At 39.4% G+C, this 26,425-nt stretch overlaps 1 protein-coding gene across 1 annotated transcript in view; it reads right to left on the reverse strand.

The window, feature by feature from the left end:
- The window catches only part of Mcf2 (MCF.2 cell line derived transforming sequence), a 100,938-nt gene that overhangs the window by 67,955 nt on the left and 6,558 nt on the right, over positions 1-26,425 (reverse strand). The window contains exons 2-4 of the mRNA XM_052170353.1: positions 14,637-14,705; positions 10,647-10,761; positions 7,933-8,023 (exon numbers count right to left, since the gene is read on the reverse strand). Of these exons, the coding sequence (XP_052026313.1) occupies positions 7,933-8,023; positions 10,647-10,761; positions 14,637-14,705 (275 nt within the window). The remainder of the gene's footprint in view (positions 1-7,932; positions 8,024-10,646; positions 10,762-14,636; positions 14,706-26,425) is intronic.

Below are 26,425 nucleotides of genomic sequence, written 5' to 3' on the forward strand. Positions count from 1 at the left end.
CTACTAAAGCCCTAAAAGTAAACTTATTAAATACTCTGGGTTTTTTTTTTTTTTTTGTTGTTGTTGTTGTTGTTTGTCAAGACAGGGTTTCTGTGTAGCCCTGGCTGTCCTGGAACTCACTCTGTAGATGAGGCTGGCCTTGAACTCAGAAATCTGCCTGCCTATGCCTCCAAAGTGCTGGGATTACAGGTATGCACCACCACTGCCTGGATATTAATTATTCTGTGTGATACTTTTAGGGAGGGAATTCACACATCCTATGAAATTGTTAAGCATTCCTTTTTCTTTTTTTTAAATCATATGGCCATTTTGCCTGCATGAATGTCTGTGTACCATGTTCATGTCTGTTGTCTGCATAGGATTCTCCAGAACTGGAATTACAAATGGTTGTGAGGCACCCTGTAGGTGCTAGAAACCAAACCGGGTATATTCACAGATAGCAGCCAGTGGTCTTAACCATTGAGACATCTCTCCAGCCTCTCTAGTTATTTCTTTGGAAATGTTCAAAATGTGTTAGATAACATAAAGTATTGCTTAATTACTATTTTTTAAAAAGCAGTTTCTATCCCTATAACATTTCTTTTTTTTAACCTTTCAGGCAAAGAAAGACAGTAATATTCAGAACCCTGAAAAGCTTTACCTACACCCTAGACTTATTATACTGTTCAATTTGGCCTTCCTATGACTGGATCACAGTACATATTATCCTTTCTTCCAAATGGACAAAGTGAAGCCCAGCAGGTAAACGGTGGTGCTAAGGCCTATATAGATCATACATAGCTTCTGATGGACACTTAACCTTTCAGAGACATACAGATTTACTCTTTGCAATTGAGAAATGAAGTCATTCTGACTCTGCAAAATGGGACCAGCAACAATTTTTGAAGTTATGAGAAACAATTTAGCATCATGTAGCCCACAGAATGGAAGCTGATATAATTTAATATAATGACTGAAAATGAAGTCATGGGAAAATTCCATGGCCTAGAGCTACAGAGAAGAGTTTTCTATGATTACTTCCCTGACCCTACTGTCATGCGCACTCTTCAAGAGTATAGAACATATGAGTTACTTCAAGTGTTGCCAAGCAGCTTGCCAAGAGCCCTGGGGACCAGGAGAGTCATGCCTAATACCCCTTTCTTGTGATGTGTTCATTTTATCACATGTACCACTTCTAATCCCATCCTTGTCACTCAGCTAATCATTCAATTCCCACCAGATAATCAGTTTAATCCTCTCTTGAGATTTCACATTCTACCAGACCATCTTGTTCGCTCTACCATAACCCCCAGAATCAGACCAAATCCAAAAATCCTTCCCAATTAAGCCATTTGGTCACTAACTGGAGGGCCCAAATTTTTCACTCTAGTCAAGCAAAGCAAACTTTCCTACAATTGTAGCTCTAGGCTTCAAAAATCAATCCAATCAATTGCAGTTTAAGATATCTGTTCCTGGGGGGGGGGAGGGGCACTTAAAGTAATTCATTTGACGGAAATAAAATTCATGGAAAAAATTGGGGAAACATAAACATTTGTAGTGACTCAGGTGTAAATGAACACATCTTCCATGGAAAACCTGCCCCACTTCCAGGTTAAAGTTCTTTTGAAATATATATTTACAAATATGTTTTACCTCTCTGCTATACTGAGAGTGCCTTTGCCCAATAATCATTACATATTTACCACTGAAACTGCTACATTGAAATCTTCACTGTCATTAGTGAAGATACACCTATTCAATTGATACCTTTTGTAGTGTTGCATTTGTGTGTAGGTTAAAGGGTGTGTGTGTGTGTGTGTGTGTGTGTGTGTGTGTGTGTGTACGTACATATTAGTAAGCTTAGAATTTAAAAATGTATATACAGAAAAGAATTACAAGCTTTCCAAAAGGCAAAGTCAAGGCACCTTTGATAATAAAACTGTTAATGTCAGTTCCATACAATATTGCAAAAACATACACAGACCCTTTATATGTGTCATAAATTGTCAAAAGCCTGAAACTATTATTCTCATAACATAAAATCATGTATATGAATGAATACAAAACTTTATCAAAATAAGTATAATATTTAAAAAAAAACTTATTAGAAAAATCATTCACTCAAGTCTTGGCATTCGCTGCCACTGAGCAACGATGCAATTCTTTACTTTCCTTGTCCTGAGTTGAAGTTTAATTTAATTGAGCTTTTTCTATAAGTAATTTTGGTTCTTCATTTTTGTAAATGTTTCCTCAATAATTGAGCAGGCAAGTTTGTATCTTAAGCCATCACAAAATAACATTGGTTTCTTGATTTTTATTTTTGTGAGGTGACATTTATTGACTTGTGGATGACCAATTTGTTATTAAGTTTGCTAGGGTTATTTCAATGTTTCTCAAAACAAATTGGAAGATCGTATCAGAAATTTTATGAGTAATTTAGAATATGAATATATATGAGTGAATGAATGAATGAATGAATGAATGAAGAAAATGTAGGTAGAAAAGTTTCTGGAAAGTAAGTGAAGGAGGGACTTGAACATTTTAGCTTATGTTGGAAAACTGTTATAAGTCCCTTAAAACAGTTGTCTGTAGGCTAGAGTTTGCCCCCTGAAATTTCCTATCATTACAGATGTTTAAATGTTCCCACTTTTGAAGTGACAGCTAAGCAGGGCTGCCTTCGTAAGTGCTGATGAAATCACCTCTAAACCCATCTAGGATATCACACTCTAGTTTGACCCTTGTCAAAAAAAAAAAAAAAAAAAAAAAAAAAAAAAAAAAAGCATAATCCTTTTGTTAGATATTCTTTTAGGTGGTGATTTAAAGCTACGCAGACAAACAATTCCTAATTGCTAATACACTCTTAAACAAATAATATGACCAACAATACTCTCTGATAAACTTGATGACATTGAGATTTTAAATATCTACCTCCTCCACTTCCTTAAATTACCCTAAGCCAGTATCACAGTAATCACATCAATGCAATTCACGAAAATCCAAGATTCCGTTCTCCCTGTGTGTCCTTAAAAGCCCCACTCAGCAGTTTGTGCTGTAGCACGATGCTGCAGCGTCCCGGCACTTGAACTTGGGAATAGGCTTTCCAGGACTGCAGGCAGAGCCCTTACCGCATTCCTTCTGAACCTCATCTTGCCTCTCGGGGGATTTGCTTCTGCCATCTCGCCTATACACAATTACACTCTTCTTTTCCGATTGTCAACGCAACATTGATGAAATATGAGCTGCTTCTTGGGTGGTATTTAAAACCAGCAGCCAAAAATCTCTATCAAACAAAGCTACGGCTGCTTCCATTACCACCGCGGCAGAGCTGCAAAAAAATCCACTATCCCTGATTAGTCAGCTGACAGATCCTTCCCTGCTGCTCATTGTAATTCAGAGTTAACACAGTCCCCTAACTACTTAGCCTGATTGAACCTTGTGGATTAGCTTGTGCAGGACTATTCAAGAAGATCAGGCACATCCTAAGAGTGGAGGGAGAGAGAAAAAAATCCACTCTCCTCCTTAGGAACTGTCTAGATGGGACTGGCTTGCCTCTGCGTAGTTAGATTTTTTAAGGTGGAATGCTAAGATTCTTTGTGAAGGTAGTACTCACTGATAGCTTGTCGTCTTCTCCTCCTCTGGCTGAGACTTAAACTTCAATTCTGTATTGTTTTACTACTTTCTATTCTGGATTTAAGCATTGAGAAATGTTACAGTTTGTGAAGTTGGATCCTGATAATAATCTAGAAAGAACAGAATATGCTTGCAAACATTTTAAGATGGAGAAGATTCTCCCTCAAAGTAACCTTCCCAAATAGCTAAAAAGAGAGCATTTTGAATGTTTTTACCACAAAGAAATAATAAATGTTTAAATGTGATAGTCATATCATCACCCAATGTATATGTCTGTGAAAGCACCACATTTTGCCCCATTGGTACATACAATTTTTTTTTTGTTTTGGTTTTTGTTTTGTTGGAGACTAGGTTTCTCTGTGTAGCCCTGCCTGTCTTGGAACTCTGCATACGAGGCTGGCCACGAACTCAGAGATCTGCCTGCCTCTGCCTCCCATGGGCTAGCATCAAAGGTGTGCACCACCAGACCTGGCCCCAATTATTTTTTTAATATTTATTTTATTTTATGCATATATGTGAGCCTGAGTCTAAATCTGTGTACCACCTGCAGCATGCAGGAGTCCATGGAAGTTAGGAGACAGGGCAAATCTACTGGAACTGGAGTTAGAGAGGTTTGGGCGCTGCCATGTGAGTGCTGGGAACTGTGTCTGCTAGGTTCTCTGAAAGACCAGCCAGTTCTCTTAAGTGCTGAACCATCTCTTCAGCCTGATACGTACAGTTATTATGTGTCAGTCAGCAAGAATTTCAAATGTCTTATCTCAGTAATTATGAAGCCTCCAATTGGTCTTCAATTGAACTATGTAGTGATCTTACTGAAAGCAACAGACTACATGGGGTTGTAAGTCAGTGGTAGGACATACGTGGTTCTAGGTTCTATCTCTAGGAGCAGAAGTAAAATGGCAAGTGTTAACATAATGGACCACAAACAGCCTATGTTACACAATGGTTACTTTTACCAGAAGTTCTTAAGAGAATGAGCAATTTACCTCGTGAAATCAGATTCAATATCACATTGTTTTTTTAAAAAAAGATTTAGGCTTTTCTTCATACAGTATATTCTGATCACAGTTAAATATTCATCTTCATCTCATTGATAGTCATCTTTACTTCCAACATGTCCAGTAGCCAGCCATTGATGGTTGAAATATAATTAATGTGTATGATACCAGTACCCATGCCAGGTGGTTCATAACCACTTATTATAGTCCCTAGGGATCCCACATCTTCTTTTGAACTCCTTGAACAACACTCACATATGCATATGCCCATACATACATACATACATACACACACACACACACACACACATAATTTAAAATAAAATAAATCTTTAAAAAGAAGCAAGATAAAAAATATTAAAAAGAAACATCTAACCCACTGTATTAGTCAGGGTTCTATAGAGTCAATAGAACGTATGAAATGTCTTTCTATATTGAGGGAATTTGTTGCGATGACTTAAGTCTATAGTATAATTAACCCATAATTCAGCTGAATTAAATTCAGCTGTGAATGGGAAATCCAAGGATCTAATAGTTGCTCACTCCCACAAGGCTAGTTGTTTCAGCTGGTCTTCTGTAGAAGTAGGTTCTAACAGACTAGTAAATGCAAGCAAACGAAGAAGAGCGAACCTTCCTTCTTCCACCGTCCTTATGTAGGTCTCGAATGAAAGGTGTAGCCCAGGTTAAAGGTGTGTGCCACCATGTCTGGATCTGGGACAGGCTGACCTCGAACTCAGGGATCTTGCCTCAGTCTCCTGGGATTAAAGGCAGGTACTACCTTTCCTGGGCCTAAGCTTTTCATAGCTACTATACCTCAAGATCTCCATGCCAAGATCCAGGTCAGAAACTTGTGTCTTCCAGCCTCAAGAACTAGATCACAGGTGAGCCCTCCAATTCTGGATTGTAGCTCATTCCAGATATAGTCAAGTAGACAACCAGGAATAGCCACTACACCAACTATAACTCCAGAAAAATTTTCTTTCGTTTTGTATGACTGCAGTGGTTTGAAGGAATATGTCCCCCATAAGCTCTCATGGTCTTCAGTTGGTAGCATTGTTTGGGAGAGATTTAGTAAGAATGGCCATGTTGGAGGAAGCATTTAATTTTAATTCTCATAGCATTTTACATGGGTTCTGGGGATTTGAACAGGACAGCCAGGGCTATACAGAGAAACCCTGTTTCGAAAAAACCAAATCCAAAAAATCAAAAAAAAAAAAAAAAAAAAAAAAAAAAAAAAAGGTCACATGTTGTGGTGAGTGCTTGTAATCTTTGTACTCAGGAGACAGAGGCTGGAGAATAGGCAGATCAAGGTCATATTTGGCTACATAGTGAATTTAAAGCCAGACTGGACTATATGAGATCCTATCTCAAACAACAACTATAGCAAAATCTTACGAGTATGTTTTTTCTGCTCAAAAGCATTCTTATTTATTAAGTAGCACCGGATACCTCTATTTCTTGATTGAGAAATATTAGGCATCAAAATTGTCTCATATATGCTTATATGAATAGATATAAAAAGGGTGTATGATGCAGTTAACTTAATGAAACAGAGCAAGAATTGAAATTTCAGCTGGGTGTAGTGGTATACACCTTTAATTCCAGCAATTAAGATGCAGAGGCATGTGAATCTCTGAGTTCAAAGCCAGCCTGGTCCACAAATCACTTCCAGGATATCCAGGGTTACACCAAGAAATCCATGTGAAACAAAACAAAAATTGAAATTTCATGAACTCTAAGTTGATGTCTTTCTTACCTGATCCTTTTATAATTGTTTGCATGGATTATAGATATGGAAAAAATTTAGTGCTTTTAAAAAAGATAAATTTCTTTGGAATGAATATATCTGCCTTTCTTATACTATTGAGTTGTATTAATGCAATACAATGCAATAAAAGCTAGTTCCCTTGTCTTAGGAACCTGAGATCAGTGGAGGGCAAGGACTTCCTTCTTGTTGCCCTGCCACTGATGCCCAGGTGGGAAGTGCATTCTATTGTCAGCAAACAGCTCCAAGCTCAGGGTTTATTATTATTATTATTATTATTATTATTATTATTTTGAGACAGGGTTTCTCTGTGTAGCCCTGGCTGTCCTGGAACTCACTCTGTAGACCAGGCTGGCCTCAAACTCAGAAATCCGCCTGCGTCTGCCTCCCAGAGTGCTGGGATTACAGGCATGCATCACCACTGCCCTGGCTCACATCTGACTTATGTAGTGCTGGGAATAGACCCCAGGGCTTTGTAGGCAAGCACTCTACCATCAGAGCTACAGTAAGTGCTGTCATTTTCCTCTACCAAATTGTTTGACTTCTGTGGTATCTTCGTTTCACTATGTGATAGTTAGTGATAAGTGTCAACTTGACAAAATCTAAAATTGCCGGGTGATGGGCCTCTGGATATGTCTGTGACAGATTAGTTTGTGTTTACTGAGGTGGGAAGAACCACTGTGGAGAGCACCATTCCCAAGGCAAGGAATCCTGGATTATGTGACAATAGAGAAAGTGAGCTGGGCGCTACCATGGACACATTCATTTTTTTGTTCATCTGGCTGAGGATGTAATCAGTGCTTCAAGTTCCTGCCACTGTGGATTCTGTGCTATGACAGACTATATAGCCTAGAATCATGAGCTTTCCCTATTCTGCTGCTTTCCCCAAAAAGTTTGATCACAGCACCAGAAAAGAAAATTAATACGCACTGTTTATAATTAAATACCCGTTATAAACAAATAATAGAAACCCACGAGTAAAAGGTACCCAAATAAGGAAAAATTCATGATGAATATGAAACAGATGGCCTTACTCACTTTGTTATTTTACCTGCCTCCAAGTGTTAGTATATTTTTTATGTTTATCAACGAATAATATAGCAAAAGAAAGTACAGACTCAGAACTTCAATAACCTTAGTATTTGCGTCATACATTTGTTCTAGTGCAAGTGACCTTAGTCAGCTATATTTGTTTCCTAAAAGGTCCCATAAAATGTACGCCTTCCTCTAAAGGCTATACAGAACACTGCACAAGCTTTGCTTACTTAGAAACTGAACCATCAGTTACTCACTTGTTCCCACTAGCATTTAGGTTGGGAGAAGGTCATTACTTAAGATCACAAAATATTCTTCCTTCACATTATATCAATATCAATACCTATTGTCTCCATCAATATAAAAAAATCCATACTTTCAAAAGGCTAAGTATAAGCATATATATTATATATACTATATGTATGTATGTATGTGTGTATATATATATATATATATATATATATATATAGAGAGAGAGAGAGAGAGAGAGAATATAGAACCTACTATAAAGTGCATGGTACTTACTGAGATTTTCTGGAGGGAAATTTTGAGGGAAGACCATGTATCCAATCTTCGATCCAGAATGATAGTAAATCGGGAGTCAGATCCACTTTGCCTATAAGAGATGAAAAAATAATTTTTATTAGTAACAAGCCTTATGTTTTGTGTCTTTGTTTTTGTGTTTTGTGATTACGTATTTTACAGATGATCTTTAACTGAAGACAAGTTTAGATTTAGAAGTGCTGTCTTAGTGTGATCAGGAGTACTGTTGTACTTTAATCCCAGCATTCACTGAGGCTGAGGCAGTCTAATCTCTGTGAGTCTGAGGTCAGCCTGGTTTACAGAGTGAGTTCCAGGACAGCCAGAGCTATATAGTGAGAACCTTCTCATAATAAAACAAAAACCAAAAACTGCTGTTTAAAAATTATTTTAAAACTAGATTTCACGCGTGTAATCTCAGTACTTGGGAGGCAGAGGCAGGCAGATTGCTGAGTTCGAGGCCAGCCTGGTCTACAGAGTAAGTTTCAGGACAGCCAGGGCTATACAAAGAAACCCTGTCTCAAAAAACAAAAATCAAAACAAAAAAACCTAGATTTCAGAATGGGGTTACTAGATATAAAAACGTTCAGGAGTGCTGGGCACAGTGGCACATGCCTTTAATCCCAGCACTTGGTAGAGGCAGGCAGAGCTCTGAATTTGAGGCCAGCCTCATCTACAGAATGAGATTTGGGACAGCCAGGGCTACACAGAAAAACTCGTGTGTGTGTGTGTGTGTGTGTGTGTGTGTGTGTGTGTGTGTGTACTCCTGTTTATTATTTAAACTTTGTTTTTCAGTACTAATGCCATTTTTTAATAGGAAAATGAGGTGGCTAGACAGATAACTCAGTGCTTAAGACTATTTACTCCTCTTGCAGGGGTCCTGAGTTTGGTTTGGTTCCCAGCACCTTCATCAAGCTGCTCACAACCACCTGTAATTCTAGTTCCAAGGGATCCATTGCTCTTTTGTGGCTTCCACACACAAACACAGCATTTACCCACACCAAAATACACACATACAAATAAACAAAAGTACATAAAATGAAATAACTGATTGTGTGATAAACCTGGGTTAGAATAACAGATTTGGAATCTTGACATCATGGCGATGAGAAAACAGCCAGTATCTTCCATAACATCAAGCTTAACCTCGCAGAGCAAGCTATCATTTTCATTCACTTAAAAAATATATAGTTAAATATATTGTTTTACACTGCAGGCTGCTCTTTGCATTTGGGAGAAGGCAATTTAATGGGTAATATAACTTTGATTTGCCCTAAAAATACTTTAAGCTTCCATAGGTACACTGTTAATTTACTCTTCTAGAACTTGATTTTTGCTCATAAGACTCTTCAAATAAATTATGTTCTCTATTTTTAAGGTTAATAAATGGAAACTGCTTCCTTTAAAAATTTATCTTGGCTGGGCATGGCGGCATAGCCTTTTAATCCCAGTACTATGAAAGCAGAAGTAGGCAGATCTCTGTGTGAAGCCAGTCTAGTCTGCATAGGAAAGTCTAGGCCAACAAGCTAGGGCCACAAAGTGTGACCCTGTTTTAAATTAGTAAACAGATGATAGATAGATAGATTAGATTAGATTCAACATAAATATGATATCTGAAGTGTGTGTGTGTGTGTGTGTGTGTGTGTGTGTATTTAAGAGGGAGTCCTCACTGGGTGGTGGTGGTGCACACCTTTGACCCCAGCACTTGGGAGGCAGAGGCAGGCGGATTTCTGAGATCAAGGCCAGCCTGTTCTACAGAGTGAGTTCCAGAACAGACAAGGCTACACAGAGAAACTCTGTCTCAAAAAAACCAAAAAATAAAAATTAAAAAAAATAAGAGGGAGTCCTCCTCTGTCATTTTCTACCTATTCTTTTGAGATGAGCTCTTTTCCTTAAATTTGGAGCTTACATTTTCTTGGCTAAGCTGGAAACCAAAAGGAGGAAGGTTCTCCTGGCTTCCACTTGTCATTGCTGGGATAGCTGCTATATGCAAGGTCCCTGGCTTACTGTATGGATGCTGGAACCTTAGAAATGCTCCTACTGGTTGTGCTTGCATTCTTACTGTTGAGAAATCCTTTCAGCCCCTCTAAAGGAGGCTTCTAAGTGTTTCATTTTAACACACAGTAATGCTAACTGATTTTATTATCAAATTATCCTGCCTAGTAGCTCCCAAAACTGCTGCTGATAAAGTCTTTATGTGTAATTCTTGGACAAAAAGGCAAATGGCTGGGAGGCAGGGGCAGGTAGATTTCTGATTTTGAGGCCAGCCTGGTCTACACAGTGAGTTCTAGGACAGCCAGAGCTATACAGAGAAACCCTGCCTCAAAAAAAAAAAAAAAAAAAAGAAAAAAAAGGACAAATGGGACAAATGGCTTTCTTAACTCCTGGCTAGTAAAGGTATCCTTTTATATATGTCTGTCACATTTTGTGAGGGGCAGCACTTCTAAAATGCTATATTTGTTTACATATATCCTCAGAATATTTATATAATTTCTCCTTCATATATTTTATAGTATATTTTTAAATATATTCATAATATAAGTAGCTGTCAGCTTCCTATTTTCTGATATTTATTTACTTTAGGTGAGCTTATTATTCACAATAGCAATAACTATATTAACAAGCAAGGTCCATGTTTAACCTTCAAGTGGATGTTTGATCTAAAACAAAATTTTTAAATATAGTCGAATAGTACATACCTTGCAATAGAAGTCAGGTAATTGAGTACTTTTGCAATTACTTCCTCTGGTATGCATCTGAAGTTACAGTTTTCTGGAAATGTAATGATCCAAGCATTGTCCCTTCCCCGGCCCCCTAAAATAAATCACATCAACCAAATTATCAATTTGTGTGAGAAAACATTATGAGTATTTTCATATTTAAAGAGGATGACTAAAAGGCTATTTCAGGTAACCGAGAGTTTTATGAGAATCACAATTTCCATATAAACCAAAAGAGCAAGTGAAGTCTAGCACAGTGGTTCCGAAGAAAGAAAGAAAGAAAGAAAGAAAGAAAGAAAGAAAGAAAGAAAGAAAGAAAGGAAGGAAGGAAGGAAGGAAGGAAGGAAGGAAGGAAGGAAGGAAGGAAGGAAGGAAGGAAGGAAGGAAGAAAGAAAGAAAGAAAGAAAGAAAGAAAGAAAGAAAGAAAGAAAGAAAGAAAGAAAGAAAGAAAGAAAGAAAGAAAGAAAGAAAGAAAGGTAAAAGAGGAGCAAATGAATAAGAAGATAGGAATTTTGACGTGATACACATAATAAATATGGCTGAAGAAACCGATGACCTGCCAAGCTGAACAAGCAAAGATTACAGAACCACTGTGTGTGTTATAGTTATGATCCTAAATTCCAAATGAGAAAAATGACAGTGGAAAACTTCATAAAACTGAGCACAGGAGTTAAGGTAAGCAGGAAAGGAAATCCAGTACTATGCAGAATAAATGATCTAAATGTTGGAATTAAATTTCAAAAAGCAGGAGTGGAGGAATGGCTTAGCGACCCAAGTCCTTTGCATACATGTGTGAACAATGACCGTAGAGCATCCGAACCCAAATAAATACAGCAGCGCGTGCTAAAGCTGGGAAAGTGGACAGAGGCAGAAATCTACCCTGTTGTACTGCCGAATATTAAGCAAACTAGATTTCAGAACCAGGTATATTACTAGATATAAAAAAGTTCGGGAGAGCTGGGTATAATGGTGCACGCCTTTAATCCCAGTACTCAGGAGGCAGAAGCTGGCAGATCTCTCTGAGTTTGAGGCCAGCCTGTTCATAGTGAGTTCCAGGACTGGCAAAGTACATAGTGAGACCCTGTCTCCAAAACTACTATAAAATGGAGGTGAGGAAGAAAAGAGTCAGGGGCTGGGGAGATGCAAATGCCCGAACCCACAGGGGGCTCCCAATCCTCTACCCCTCCTGTTACAGGGCTTTGAATCCTCTTCTTCCCTCCATAGGCCCCGCATGCACATGGTGAACATACATACACACAAAAAATTCATATGGAAAAGTAGGGCTAAAAAAATTTTTGAGCGAAGTACATTTGAGGGACTGGGGAGATGGTTTCCCAGTTGACAGTGCTCTGGCAGAGGGAGTGACTAAGTTCAGTTCCCAGCACTAGTGTCACACGGCCCACAAGCACTGAACTTAAGTTCCAGGGGTTCCTACGCCCTCTTCTGGCCTCTGCAGGCAGCTACACTCCTGTGCACAAACAAACATAATTTCTTAAAAGTAAGGTAAGTGCTTCTGGAGTTCATTAGATAATGTTCAAGTTGCCAACCTATGGGGGGGGGGGGGGAATGATCCTAAATGTTTATGTAACTAACACTAGAGCTACAAAACATAGGAAGTAAAAGTGATGGTAGAGAGAACTTACCCCACCCAACCCTCAACAGAACACAGTCTCTCGTCTCTCTCTCTGTATCTCCCTCTGTCTCTTTGTCTCTCCCTCTCTCTCTCTGCCTCTGTCTCTATCTCTCTCTGACTTTGTATTTGTCTCTCTGTCTCTCTGTGACTCTGTCTCTGTCTTTCTGTCTGTCTCTCCCTCTGTCTCTCTGTCTCTCTGTCTCTGTGTGTGTGTCTCTCTCTGCCTGTCTCTCTCTGCCTCTGCATTTCTCTGTCTGTCTGTCTGTCTTTGTCTCTGTCTCTTTCTTTCTCTCTTTGTGTTGCTTGCTTTTTTGCCAACTTGACATAAACAAGAGACACCTGGGAAGAGGGACCCTCCCTCAATTGAGAAACTGCCTCCATTGGCCTGTATCTGTGGGGCTTTTTAGTTTCTTTGATTAATGATTGATGTGGGAGGTTCCAGCCCAAAGGGGGCGGTGCCACCCCAGCCAGGAAAGCAAGCTGAGCAAGTCCTACAAAGCAAGCAGTAAGCAGCTTCTCCTGCAGGGTTACTCTCTGCTCCTGCTTGAGGGACTGCCCCAGCTTTCCTTAATGGTGAACTGAGATCAAGACTTGTAAGCCAAACAAACCTCCTGTATTAGCCAAGGTTCTCTACAGGAACAGAACTGAGCCAAGAGTAACCATCACATCTCTCAGTTGCTTTTGGTCAGGACACCCCTTCCTTCCCCATCCTAAGCTCCCTTCTCTTCTCTCTTTCCAAACAAGCTAATACTAGTTAAGCAAACATCGTCCATTAATGGCAATGATACATGGCTCCACTAAGGGTCAATTATCACTGACTGACTAATCTAAATTTTAATCTAGTGAGCTTATTGCCTTTGAGCACCTACATATACTGTATAAATAGTACATCTGTAATAAAAGAACAAAGAAGATCTTTAAATTCTAAATTGGGAGGTAGGGGCATTAATTATGTTTGTCCATTAGAAACTTTTTCTTCAAAAGAAAGTGTAAGCAGATGCGTTTTTAAAAAACAACCATGCCAGGCGGTGGTGGTGCACGCCTGTAATCCCAATACTCTGGGAGGCAGAGGCAGGCAGATTTCTGAGTTCCAGGACAGCCAGGGCTACACAGGGAAAGCCTGTCTCGAAAGAAACCAAATCCAAAAAAAAAAAAACTTAATAAATAAATAAATAAATAAATAAATCCACAAAAATGCTAAAGACATAAAGAAAAGTAAGGAGGGTGTGGATGGAGGCAGACAGTCCTGAAAATGGTTCTATTCAGAACACAATTTAGATAACACAGAGGACTGAAGTGTACCTCAGTAGTGGAACACTTAAGTAAAGCAAAAGTACTTGAAACATGAGAAATCGACCACCATCTGGGAAAACACTGACAGTGCTGAAAGCAAACCAAACAGCTAAATTTATTGTGACAGAATAGTAATTTCCTATATCTGTTGGTGATATAGTCCAGTCAGAAACTACTAAATCCAGTGTGTGTGTGTGTGTGTGTGTGTGTGTGTGTGTGTTTCCTTTTCTTTCTTTGTTTCTTTTTTTCTGTTTTGAGTAAGGGCTGAACCCAGTCTCAGCTCCAACATCATCCTATTCTTATGCTTTATGTCAGGACTCCATTATAAGAAAAAGGATTAGGACCTGGAGAGATAGATGGCTTAGCATTAAAAAAGGCACTGTCAGCTCTGGTAAAAGGCTGCTTCTCAGTACCTGTGTGGCGGCACAAAAGCATCTGCAGGCCCAGTTCCAGGGGAACTGATGCCCTCCTGAGCAGGCACTTCATGCATATGGCATATAGACATATATGTAGACCAAAATACCCATAAAAATATTAAGTATAAAAAGAGAAAAGGATGGGTGTGGTGGAATAAAACTTTAATCCCAGCACTTGGGAGGTAGAGGTAGAAGGTCCTCTATGAAATTGAGGCCAACCTTGTTTGCATAGCAAATTCTTGCTGTGGTGACATAATGAAACTCTGTTTATACCTAAACAACAACAAAAAAAATCAATAAATCTAGCCCACACTCTTCTAAGACACATATGTCCCCACACACATACTATAGATGTCTAAAAGACAAATGCACAAGAGTATTAAGGTTGCTCTTATTGGCATATTGAAACTGTGAAAAAGTCCTTAATTATTCTTAGTGTCCTCTTGTTAGTAACTATATCCACATCATATAAATGATTATTAAAACATTTTATAATCTAATGTATGTGTGTTTATATATGTGTATATATGCATATGGATAGCAAGTTATTTATGTAAGTCTCAAATGAACTCTGCTGACCAGTTTATACATTTATCTGCCCTTAAGTACACAATAAAGGTTGCTTACCAGACAGGAAGGCAATGTCTTGCATTAGGAAATGATTGATGTCCTTTAACTGAAGGAGCAGTCCAGTTTCTATGACAAACAAGAGGAGAAACAACATCCATGTCAAAAGTGTAGTTAGAATCCTACAGAAATCCTCAGCCTCCCTGAAAGAATTCTGGAGCCCTTAACAGATCTGTTTGTAGATAGCTCAAGCATAGTCTTTTCTTTCTGCCCTCACCTAGAGGGAGAATTAGCCATGCTTTTTATGACATCCCTAGGTATATAGAACGAATGATCCACCTTTCAAAACCTATGTCTAGAACAAAAAAACTACTCTCACTCATCAGAAAACTAAGAACAAGGTACAAATAGCTACAGATTCTTTGAAGAGTAGTCATACACACAGTAGTGTATTGTTTTCCACTTCTCATAGAGACTTGCATTTCATAGAACTTTATCAGCAATTACAAAGCACATTGAGGGTTTTTATAAAAATCTTGTTGGGTTCTTAACATACCCCATGGTAGATATTATTATCTCTAAGTTAGTAAGATTTGTGGTACAATGGCTCATCACATGTTTCTGAATTAGAAAGACCTGGATTACAATCCAGTTTATTGTACTTAGTAGCAGAGATGTGGACATGCCAGTCACATAGAATCATTGAGGCACAGTTTCCGCATCTGTAACCTGGACATCATAAGACCTACCTAATGCTATTGTAATGTGAAACAGCTCACATACAGTACATACCTAATGAACAGTGATTTTAAGTCACTGTCCCTGCATTATTTCATATTTTAGTTGCCCTAGATCTTAAATGGTAGCTTGCAATGTTCAAATCTACCAAACGCTACAGGGATCAAAACTAAAAAGTCCATTATCTGCCTCCAGTCCATGAACAAGGATAACTTTTTAAAAGAAAATAGGTCATCGAACTAGGGTATTTTGGACAGCTGTTTTAATGCCTGTGGTTTTACATCTCTTATTGAAGCCATATTTTGCACTTGTTCTCTGATACAAAGTACCTTCAAAGCCCTCCTATCTGGTAGTGTCAGGCTGATGACACATTCTTTCTGGTGCTCCTGAAACTTTCTCCTATAGATGTGCTTTATCAGGAACAAATCTTTTCAAAAATATTAAGACAAAGCCGTAGCTTACCCTATCTACTCACTTCGAAATATAAAGTTGTTAACTAGTTTATTTTCATAAGTACAAGTCATTAAAGACATGATTGGAAGCTCACAAAATGGTCTGACAACCTGAGTTTGGTCCCTGTGCCCCTGTAAGTTGCAAGTTCTCTTATGGCACATGAATCATGCACAAAGTAAACACGGAAACACGTGGTAAAAACATAAGAATTAATTCTTAAAACTGTCTTGTAACTAACACATGTACGCATATACACATAAAGATTTACATATGTTTAAATTCCTGGTATATCTCAAACCAAAGCATACACACTAGCATATAAAATCATTTCTTTAACACTATGGTGTCTCAAATATAAAATAATTTTTATAACAGTCAAAACTGTGTCAAACATTGACATTTTTAGACACAGATAGATGGTAGAAGGATCACAGAACAAAAGACTAGACTTTTCTCTGTCCTCATATGCTTCCAAAAGTAGTAATGGCTTAGGGTTTAAATAAAAAAGTACTAGAAGCAGGCATAACAACACAGCACTTAGGAGGTAGAGGCAGGTTAGTCTCTGAGTTCAAAGCCAGCCTGGTCAGTGCTACCTAGAGACACCCTGTCTTAAAACAAATAGCATTAGAACACAGAGACATCCCTATTTAAAAAAAAATTCTCTCCTGACTTGAATATAGCAAGAATATTTATTAAAATAAATTGATGAATTTTATGTCAGACGGCAAACTGGAAATAATATATTGCAGGCTGATTATTCTTGCACCATTCAGAATCTTACTAAACTATAAAAACTATCACTCCACAATTCAGACATCCATATAATAAAAACAGCCTTGTGCATAAAGCAGAAAGCTGTAGACAGACAATAGGAAGAACAAGGTTTCATTTTCTCTCTGTCATCACTCAGGCACCCTTCCCCTCATTAACACAGCAGATACTTTCTAAGGCACCTACATTCAGGAGCACCAACAACATGGAAAACCACATACATAAGGAAAATATACTTTTGATTTTTGAGACAGGAAATGCCTCCCACAACCATCTCATTAAAATAGCACTGCCACACTAATGACAAGAGATGAAATGGTGGTCAAAAGAGATGCTACCACTTTAAGAAATAGTCTAATGATCAACTAAAAGAAAGAGGAAACTAGCAAAGAAAGGCAACAGAAGGCAGGTGGCTGGAACTGAGTGTCCACAGAGAACAGGGTGAGACTATTGCTGAAAACAAGCAAGCAGAGAACGCTAGATTCTTGGCTTCAGGGAAAGTAATCAAGGTGAGCTGCAGCCTGTTTTGACTCTGAGGCTCTTGCATTTGCACACGGATTTCCTCCTGTGATACAAAAGTGAAAATGAGGGTGATTCATATTTCTCTTGCAGACTCCTTAAACTCTATAATTTCCAAGTATAAGAAATAAAAAGGTTGGAGATGCAGTTCGGACGGTAGCATGCTTGCAGCCCAGGGATCCATCCACAGCAACACATAGACCACGAATCTTGGCATATATTTGTAATCCCATCCAGCACCCACTCAGGTGGAAGATGCAGGAGTACAGAAAAAATTTGAGGTCATACTTGAATACATCAAGTTGGAGGCTACCCTTGACTGCATGAGACCTTGGTTCAAAAAAGAATTTTTTTTTTTAAGTCTTGATCACAATGGTAGACCAAAGTCACATTACAGCATCTTTCTTGCTGAGCAAAGATATCTTTTACAGAAAGCTGGCCAAGCTAATCCATTACAGACAAATAAAAGACACACTTTCTCCTATATGGCAAACCCCAAAAGGGCTGGTTGAGAGCTGGAGAAATAGCTCAGTGGTAAAGCATGTAGTGCTCTGGCAAATGACTTTAAGTTTGGTTCCCAGCTCCCAACTGCATGTACCTCTAGCTCCAAGAGATCCAATGCCTCTAAAAACTTAAGGGCATTGCCCTGGCATGTACATACATGCACAGAGATATACATAATGAAAAATAGTAAATCTTCTCTGCTGAAAAGCCTCGTACACACAATCAGACACAAACTAAAAACAAAAAAAAAAATAAATAAAATCTCTTGTGTTCATTCACATATAAGAAGCATCAGTCTCTTAGTCTTTCTTTTAAAACATGCATGAGTGTTTTATCTACATTTATGTGTACATAGTATCTGCAGAAGCCGGGAGAGGACATCTGATCCCCTATAACTGGAGTTATATGTGGTTATGAACTACTATATGGGTACTAGGAACTGAACGGAGTCCTCTGCAAAAGCAGCAAGAGTTCTTAGGTTTGTTTTTGCTTTTTTGGGGTTTTTTTTGGGGGGGGGGGGATTTGGTTTGTTCAAGACAGGGTTTCTCTGTATAGCCCAGGCTGTCCTGGAACTCACTCTGTAGACCAGGCTGGCCTCGAACTCAAAAATCTGCCTGCCTTTGTCTCCCAGAGTGCTGGGATTACAGGTGTACACCACCACCGCCCAGCGTGGCAGCAAGAGTTCTTAACCATGGGGCCATTTCTCCAGCCCCTATTATCTTGATCATGAAGTTGAAAACAATCACTAATTCTTTTATCTCAAATGAGGAAATAAGGTTAGAATTCAACTTTTTTATGTGCTACAAGATACAGAAATTAATGTATTTGGAATAACATAAAAAAGGAGGGTGCACCCATCTAATCAGATTCTCGGTTTTCATTGTGTCACTTGCAGAAACTCAAAGTGTCCATCACCCTGTTACATGGTAGGTGTTACACCACATAAAGATGTATACCATATTCATTCTGATTTAAGATGGGCTCTTCTGTATCCTAAGATAGTCTCAAACTCACTATGTAGCCCAGGCTAGTCTTAAATACGTTATCTTCCTGCCCCTACATCCCGAATGTTGGAATGACAGCTGTGTGCCACCACAGGGGGCTTTCTTTTCTTTGTGTGTGTGTGGGGGGGGGGTTATTGGTGTTGTTTTTATTCTTGTTTTTCAAGGCAGGGTTTCTCTGTGTAGCCATGGGTATCCTGGGACTCACTCTGTAGATGAGGCTATCCTTGATATCTGCCTGCCTCTGCCTCCCAACTGCTGGGATTAGAGGTGTGTGTTGCCTCCCCTAACTTTTTTCTGCCTTTTAAAATAAACATTGATTGAGAATTATTATGAGCCAAAATACCATCCTACACCATTTTGAACAGATGTCCTAGGAAAAAGTAAAAAATATCAAATAAATTTATGAAACTTTGATAGATATATTGCTATATTTCCTAGCAAATACATATAACTGCTTGGGTACTGGCTATGTTTACAATGCTCCCATAGCTGTCTGATCAAGAATGGTTTTGGCTGTTTGATTGGCTGATTGGGTCTTTCCCCTGGGGGGGGGGAAGGCCAACAGAAAGAGTGTTATGTAGAGGCACTTTGTTCAAAATATCAGAACTATCTACAGGCAAAATGGCTGCCTTGCAAGGTAGGGAAAACCAGTCACATAATCTTATTTTCAGTTTTCAAAGACAAAACATCTCTGTGCTGAGTTGCCACAGAGGACAGTCAAGCATATACCTGGACTAGGATCAATGCTCTTAGAAGTCTTATTTCTGAATGTGTGTCTCGATAATAGGAGTATAGATTACCACTCCAGAGATTTCAGGTCTACAGACTCCACTAATGGCTCCTATAGAGAAAAATGAACATTTTTTAGAAGTAATTAGTATGTACAAGTTTTCTCATTTTATAAAAAGCATTTTTATTTCAGATCCTAAGATTTAATAGCCATAATTTCCAGCCCTGGGGCTTTTATTTTATATCGACACTCTTTGCGTCCTTTTGTGTTCCATCTGGGATTCCTATTCATATATGATTGAAGGAAACTGCTTCTGAATCTACTGCACACACGTGACACTTAGCCCACACCAAAGGGTCATGGCAAATCCACTCCTTTAAAAAGCAAATGCTTCCATTTTCATGCTTTTATTAAAAAAAAAAAAAACTGACAGCAAAAGCAAAGGACATATAAAAACAGAATAAGAGATGTCAGCCAGGAAGATTAAAGCAACCAACCCACTGCCTCCTAGGAACCAAATGAAATAAATGGTTACCTATCATCTCTTACCCTTTTCTAGGCACTGTACGAGGGACTTAAGATCACTTTTCTGGTGTTCAAAACAAACCTCCAAAGTTGCTAGTAAAAGCCTCCTCTTTTCATTATTGTTATTAATTTATTTATTTTATGTTTATGAACATTTTATCTGTATGTATGTCTATAAACCTCAAGTATGTCTGGTGCACATGAAGGCCAGAAAGAGCATCAGATCGCCATTACAGATGGTTGTGAGGTGCCATCTGAGGGCTGGGAATTGAACCTAGGTTCTCTGGAAGAGCAGCCAGTCCTCTAAACTATTAAGCCACTTCTTCAGTCCCTAAAGCCTGGATTTAAGACAAAGAAACAGGATGAAGGAAATGAGCAAGCATATACAAAAATCTCCTATTAAATAACCACCGGGGGGGGGGGGGCTGGAGAGATGGCTTAGTGGTTAAGAGCACTGAGTGCTCTTCTGAAGGTCCTGAGTTCAAATCCCAGCAACCACATGGTGGCTCACAACCATCCATAATGAGGTCTGATGCCCTCTTCTGGGGTGTCTGAAGACAGCTACAGTGTACTTACATATAATAATGAATAAATCTTTGGGCTGGGGCAAGCGGGGCCAACAGGAGTGAACAGAGGTCCTAAATTCAATTCCCAGCAACCACATGAAGGCTCACAACCATCTGCACCGCTACAGTGTATTCATATACATAAAATAAATAAATATTTAAAAAAAAAAAAGAACCACCAGATGCCAGTCATTGTCTCAACCTGAAGCAGAATCTAGCATAGATTCAGAAAAAGTTGTAAAATATCATCTATCTTGTTTGCTACCCTTCAGATAGAGCATGTGACACTTGTACTAAGAAAAACACACTCAAATAGCTCTCATGAAGTTAAGTAGACACAATTTGACAGCCTCCATTCTTCCCAAATCACAGCAAGAACATCGATAAATATTTTTTGCAGTCTGAAATTCTTTTATTCATTATTTGTTTTTATTTCGTGCATATTTGTGTGTCTGAGTGTGTGTATGTGCACCACATGCATGCAAGGGCCTGCAGAGCTCAGAAGTGGCATCAGATTCCCTAGGCCTGGAGCTAAAAATGGCTGTGAGTCCTCTGATATGGTCCTCCTTAAGGGCAGCCAAGGCTCTTAACCACTAAGCAAGCCACTGCAGTCTGAACCTAAACAGCACTGATTCCTTCTACCAATCATCTCTTTGAAAGTTTCCTATGACTGATGTTGCGAATTCCAGGTCTTATACAAGATGGGTGAGTTTCTACACAGGTAATTTTTCCCTTTTAGATTGAGAGATATGCCATAGCACCTGTAAACACCAGTGACGTAGGACATTCAAATAATGGACATGCTCCCTTGAAAATGTTATGATTTAGCCTGGAGAGATGGCTCAGTGGTTAAGAGCACTGACTCCTCTTCCAGAGGGCCTGCGTTCAATTTCCAGCAACCACATGGTGGCTCACAACCATCTGTCATGGGATCTGATGCCCTCTTCTGGTGTGTCTGAAGACAGCTACAGTGTACTTACATATAATAAATAAATCTTTTAGAAAATAGAAAAGAAAATGTTATGATTCAATAGGAAGAATGAATAAAAGGGCAATTCTGAAATCATCAGAAAATAAATTCTTATTAGACCACAGTAGAACTATATAGTATATTGTTCTTCAATAAAGGTACAATATGAAGACCTCACATATTTTTCTGCGAAGATTCACGCTAAATCCTTCTTTTGCTAACATATATTGAAGCCTCTTTCTAATCTAGTGCAATTCACCAAACATCTAGTGCTTTTCTCTTTGGCTCCACTCTGCATGGGAACATACAGCTCCTTACTTAAAATAAAATTAAAAAAAGAGTAACAGAAACATATATTCTTATAATCACAGTAAATAGAAGGCTGAGGCCAGAGAATCCTAAGTTTAAAGCCAGCCTTATCCACAAAGAGAGACTTTGCCTTTAAAAATAAAATATGTACATCTCCATTGCTGGTCAAAATCTAAACTAGAACAGCCTCTATGGAAATCAATATGGTGGTTCCTCAAAAAATTGGGAATCAATCTACCTCAAGACCCAGCTATAACACTTCGGGGCATATACTCAAAGGACACTCCATCCTACCACAAGGACACTTGCTCAACTATGCTCATAGCAGCTTATCTTCTATAAGCAGGAAAGGTGGGACTGGGGCATCAACTCAGCCATAAAACCTTCCTCCTATAGTCTGCCCTGCCTCTAAGACTTGCTGGGGCAATGGTGGTGCAGAACTCGTGGGAGTGGCCAACCAATAACTGATCTAATTTGTGGCCATGAGAGGGAGCCCACACCTGACACTGCATAGATGTCCAGGAAGAAGAGCCTGGACAGTCCAGAGACCCAGGATAGGACCAAATATGATTGGCATTGAGAAAGAAGAAAAGAGAGCCAGGCGGTGGTGGTGCACACCTTTAATCCCAGCACTTGGGAGGCAGAGGCAGGTGGATTTCTGAGTTCAAAGCCAGCCTGGTCTCCAGAGTGAGTTCCAGGACAGCCAGGGCTATACAGAGAAACCCTGTCTCGAAAATACAAAAAAAAAAAAAAAAAAAAAAAAAAAGAAGAAGTATGTGGGCAGGGGAGATGTGTGTGGTGCCCCTGGGAGCCAGAAAAGGATGTTAGATCCTCTGGAGCTAGAGTCACTGAGCTGCAGATGTCGGTGGGGCAAGTTGAACTCAGGTCCTCTAGAAGAGCAGCAAGGACTCTCAACCACTGAGCCATCTCTCCAGCACTAAACAGTATTTTTTTAAAATCTGGCATTAACCAGTGTCAATATATAAAATATTATTATTGCTGATATGTGTTAGGGTTGGATTTGGCTCTTACCACAGGATTGCTTTGCATTTATCACAAAGCATGAATTGTGAAAGATGCAATTATTTCAGAAATCACTACAAGAAAGTATGAAGTAGAGTTAAACAAATCCAAACTAAGAATCAATATGAGTTACATAATATAAGCAATATAAATAGGAAGAAAATCATTAAATGTGACAACTAAAAGATCAAAGAAATTCTGAGATGGCCTTCAAGCCATCTAACTGGATATAGTGGTACACCCCTTTAATTTCGGCCTCTCAGAGGAGGAGGCAGGCTGAAAGAGGACTGTCTCACATCTGGAGCCAGTCTGACCTACAGTTGAGTTCCAGGCCAGCCTGAGAAACTGAGAGCATGACTTTAAAGAAATGGAAAGATAAATTCATACATCATATCAAAACGAATGTACCTGCTATGTAACTGACATCACTTGAATTTCAAGATCTATACAACATATAATTAGGAAATACTTCCAAATTCGTAAAGGAAGGATACAAGACATTCAGATGCTCAGCCTTTATTTGTGCTTTGAAGGAATGAATCAGGGATTAAGTAGTGAGGAGGCTAGGCTGACTCCAGGACAGACTTCAAATTGGCAGTTTAGGAGACCAAGCCTAAATCTGTTTCCAAGAACTGAGTAAGTCCAGGTAAGTCCAGGCCTCAGTGGCTGCCCTGCCACCTGGCCTGAGGCAAGGACAATGGGTCAGCAGCAGTTTCCAGACTTCATCAGCTACTTCCTCAGCAACAGTTTCCAGCCCCCACCCCCAGTAATGGAATGTCCCTAGAGATGGAGGAGAGAAAGGTCACCTACCCCAGAGTCCCCTAACGAGCTTTAAAGCAGGCCTGGGAGCTCACTTGGTTATCTCCCTGTCTTGATCATGGGAGACTCCAGCATGCTGGACTTCTGCAGAATAAAACACTCTTTGCGCTTGCATACTATGTGAGTCTGGAGTATCAGTCTTCAGTGAATCATGAACCCTTACATTAGAATCCTAGAGAAGCCAGGTGGTGGTGGCACACGCCTTTAATCCCAGCACTTGGGAGGCAGAGGCAGGCAGATTTCTGAGTTTGAGGCCAGCCTGGTCTACAAAGTTAGTTCCAGGACAGCCAGAGCTATACGTAGAGAATGTTGGGGAATAGAAGGAACAAATGAGGCTATAGAAGAATGGGCTGCAGCCGGGCGGTGGCGCACACCTGTAATCCCAGCACTTGGGAGGCAGAGGCAGGCGGATTTCTGAGTTCAAGGCCAGCCTGGTCTACAGTGTGAGTCCAGGACAGCCAGGGCTACACAGAGAAACCCTGTCTCGAGAAAAAAAAAAAAAAAAAAAAAAGAATGGGCTGCAAGGCACTGACCCATCTTTCAACACAATTTTGTTGTTGATCCACATATCCATCAGCCACTCTAATACATCATGTGTTCAAAGCTGAAAGCTAGATCCAACTACAGAAGCAGTTAAGCATCAGCCCAGATTCAGGACTGCCTCTTTATCCAGAAGCAAGAGGCAATTCCTGTCCAGAGTGATGAATGTTACAGTTGTAGATGCAATGAGCATGGAGTAAAAAGACATCCAGAACTAAACTAATAAGAAAATCACACAGAAGAGACGAAAAAGAAGTGAGGGTTCTAGCCTCGTCCTTGAGGACTAGCCTCTAGGGAGGGACCCTTTTAGCACCTCAGAGTGCTAAAGGATTTGAAGGTGGTCCAGCCAGCTTTCTGATCAATCCTGGGCAGGACCAGACACATTTGCAAGAGCTGCACGTGAAAGGCACTGATATTCTCATTTATATGTGTGTGCATCTAGTACAGTGACATGCAAAAATGAAGCATTGTGATTCAAATGAAAGGTCCTTAAAACCTAAAAGAGGGTAAAACCAGAGCTGCAACCCAGCTTTTTATATTCCTCCAGTTCTAAAGTTCTTTTGCGACTTGATCAAAGTTTGAAATTTTACAGATGATAAAAACTCTGCTAAATGCAAAAATCTATGTTAAAGAAGCATTTTTTTCCAGAAATGTGTTTGCATTATCCTCAAAATGATTTTCTGGGAAAAGCTACTTTCTATTAAAAGAATTTTTTTGTATGGATAGTTCTGAAAGCATGCCTTAAAAACAAAACAAGTCAGACATGGTGACTCCTGGTTCCGAACTCTTGAAGGCTGAAGTGAGAGGATTTCAATAAGATCAAGGCTAGTCAGCACTACAAAGTGATTTCTAGGATAGCCTGGGCTAGACTGAGACCCTGCCCCCCAAAAGCAAAGCAAAACAAAAGTACTAAGAAAGACAGAAAGGAGAGAAAGAAAGAGGGAAGGAAGGAAGGAGAAGAAATTAAACCAAGAAAACTCCCTTCAATACACATATTTTATGTATTTACTTATTTTTATTTTTTTATCAGACAGTGTCTCTACATAGCCCTGGCTGTTCTGGAACTCACTACGTAGACCATGCTGACCTCAAATAGGATAGAGATCCATCCACTTTTGCAACATGGAAACTTAAGGCTTCTTTGGAAAGTCAGTTGGATAGTATTTTGCTGGGGCAAACACGTGAAGGAACATTAGTTAAAGTGGACACAGGTGTGAAAGGCTAAGGCAGACTTGTGAAGGAAAGTTTTGCTGAAGCAGACACAGGAGAGATGTTCTGCTAAAACAAACACATGAAAGGACACGTGATGAAGGATTCTCTGCTAGTAACACACATGTATTGGTCCGACTTACGTTGTGTAGTTGAGCTGCATTTGTTGAGACTCCATAGAGAGAAATGCACCAAAAATCTTCTAGTGGTGTGCTGCATTTTTGACTCTTGAGTGCCTTGTTTGCAGCTTTACAAGCAACAATGAATCCCTTTATCATCTTGCTGGTTCTAAATGGTTTTCCTTTTCACTCTCAATTTATATTCCTAAAGATTAGTCTGCAACATGATATTTGAAACTGTGTGCTAGTAAGGGGAAATCTGACATCGTAAAGCTGTCCTCTCATCTCCATCAGCATATGCTCTCACGACCACACATACACACAATAATAACCTTTTCAATTATTTTATGGATATTAATGTTTTGCTTGTATGTATGTCTGTGAACCATATGCACGGTATGCCTACTGTTGGTGGAAGACAGAAGACGCCATCAGATCCCCTGGAAGTGAAGTTATAGCCACTATGAGCAGTCATGTGGGTGCTGGGATTGAGCCTAGTTCCTCTGGAAGAGCAAGTACTCTTAACCACACTGACCAATCTCTTCAGCATAGTCACTGTTTTTTTTTTAACTCATCTGAATCATCAACAGCAGTACCCACAGTGCAAATGAGTCCAGCCGTGCTTGAACGTGAATTGAAAGATGTAATGCTAATCAGGAGCATAACGGTCACAGCTTCCAACTGAATGATCTAAACATACTAAGTATTTGCATTCTCCTCTTTTAAATTTCTATTATAACATCTGACCTTTTGAGGACAGCTATTTAAAACACAAGCTATAAAAGTAAACAAGGTGGCCCACAAAGGTCAGACCCTAGGGTATTCACACAGCCATATAACTAAATGGCGACTCCCGTACTCCGTGGCTATTCATTGCTTCTTGGGTTTAGAAAATCTAATTTTGAAATGCACAGCATCTGCAACAACAAATCCAATTAAAATGGCTTCCTTTGGTTTATAACACGTGTGGGAGAACACATAAGATCTGTTAGTGGTCCTTCCAAGGCCACAACAAAGGGAGCCAAACTGACCCTCTTTTGTAAACTAACA

Source organism: Apodemus sylvaticus, chromosome X (genome assembly GCF_947179515.1).
Source record: "Apodemus sylvaticus chromosome X, mApoSyl1.1, whole genome shotgun sequence".
NCBI lineage: Eukaryota > Metazoa > Chordata > Mammalia > Rodentia > Muridae > Apodemus > Apodemus sylvaticus.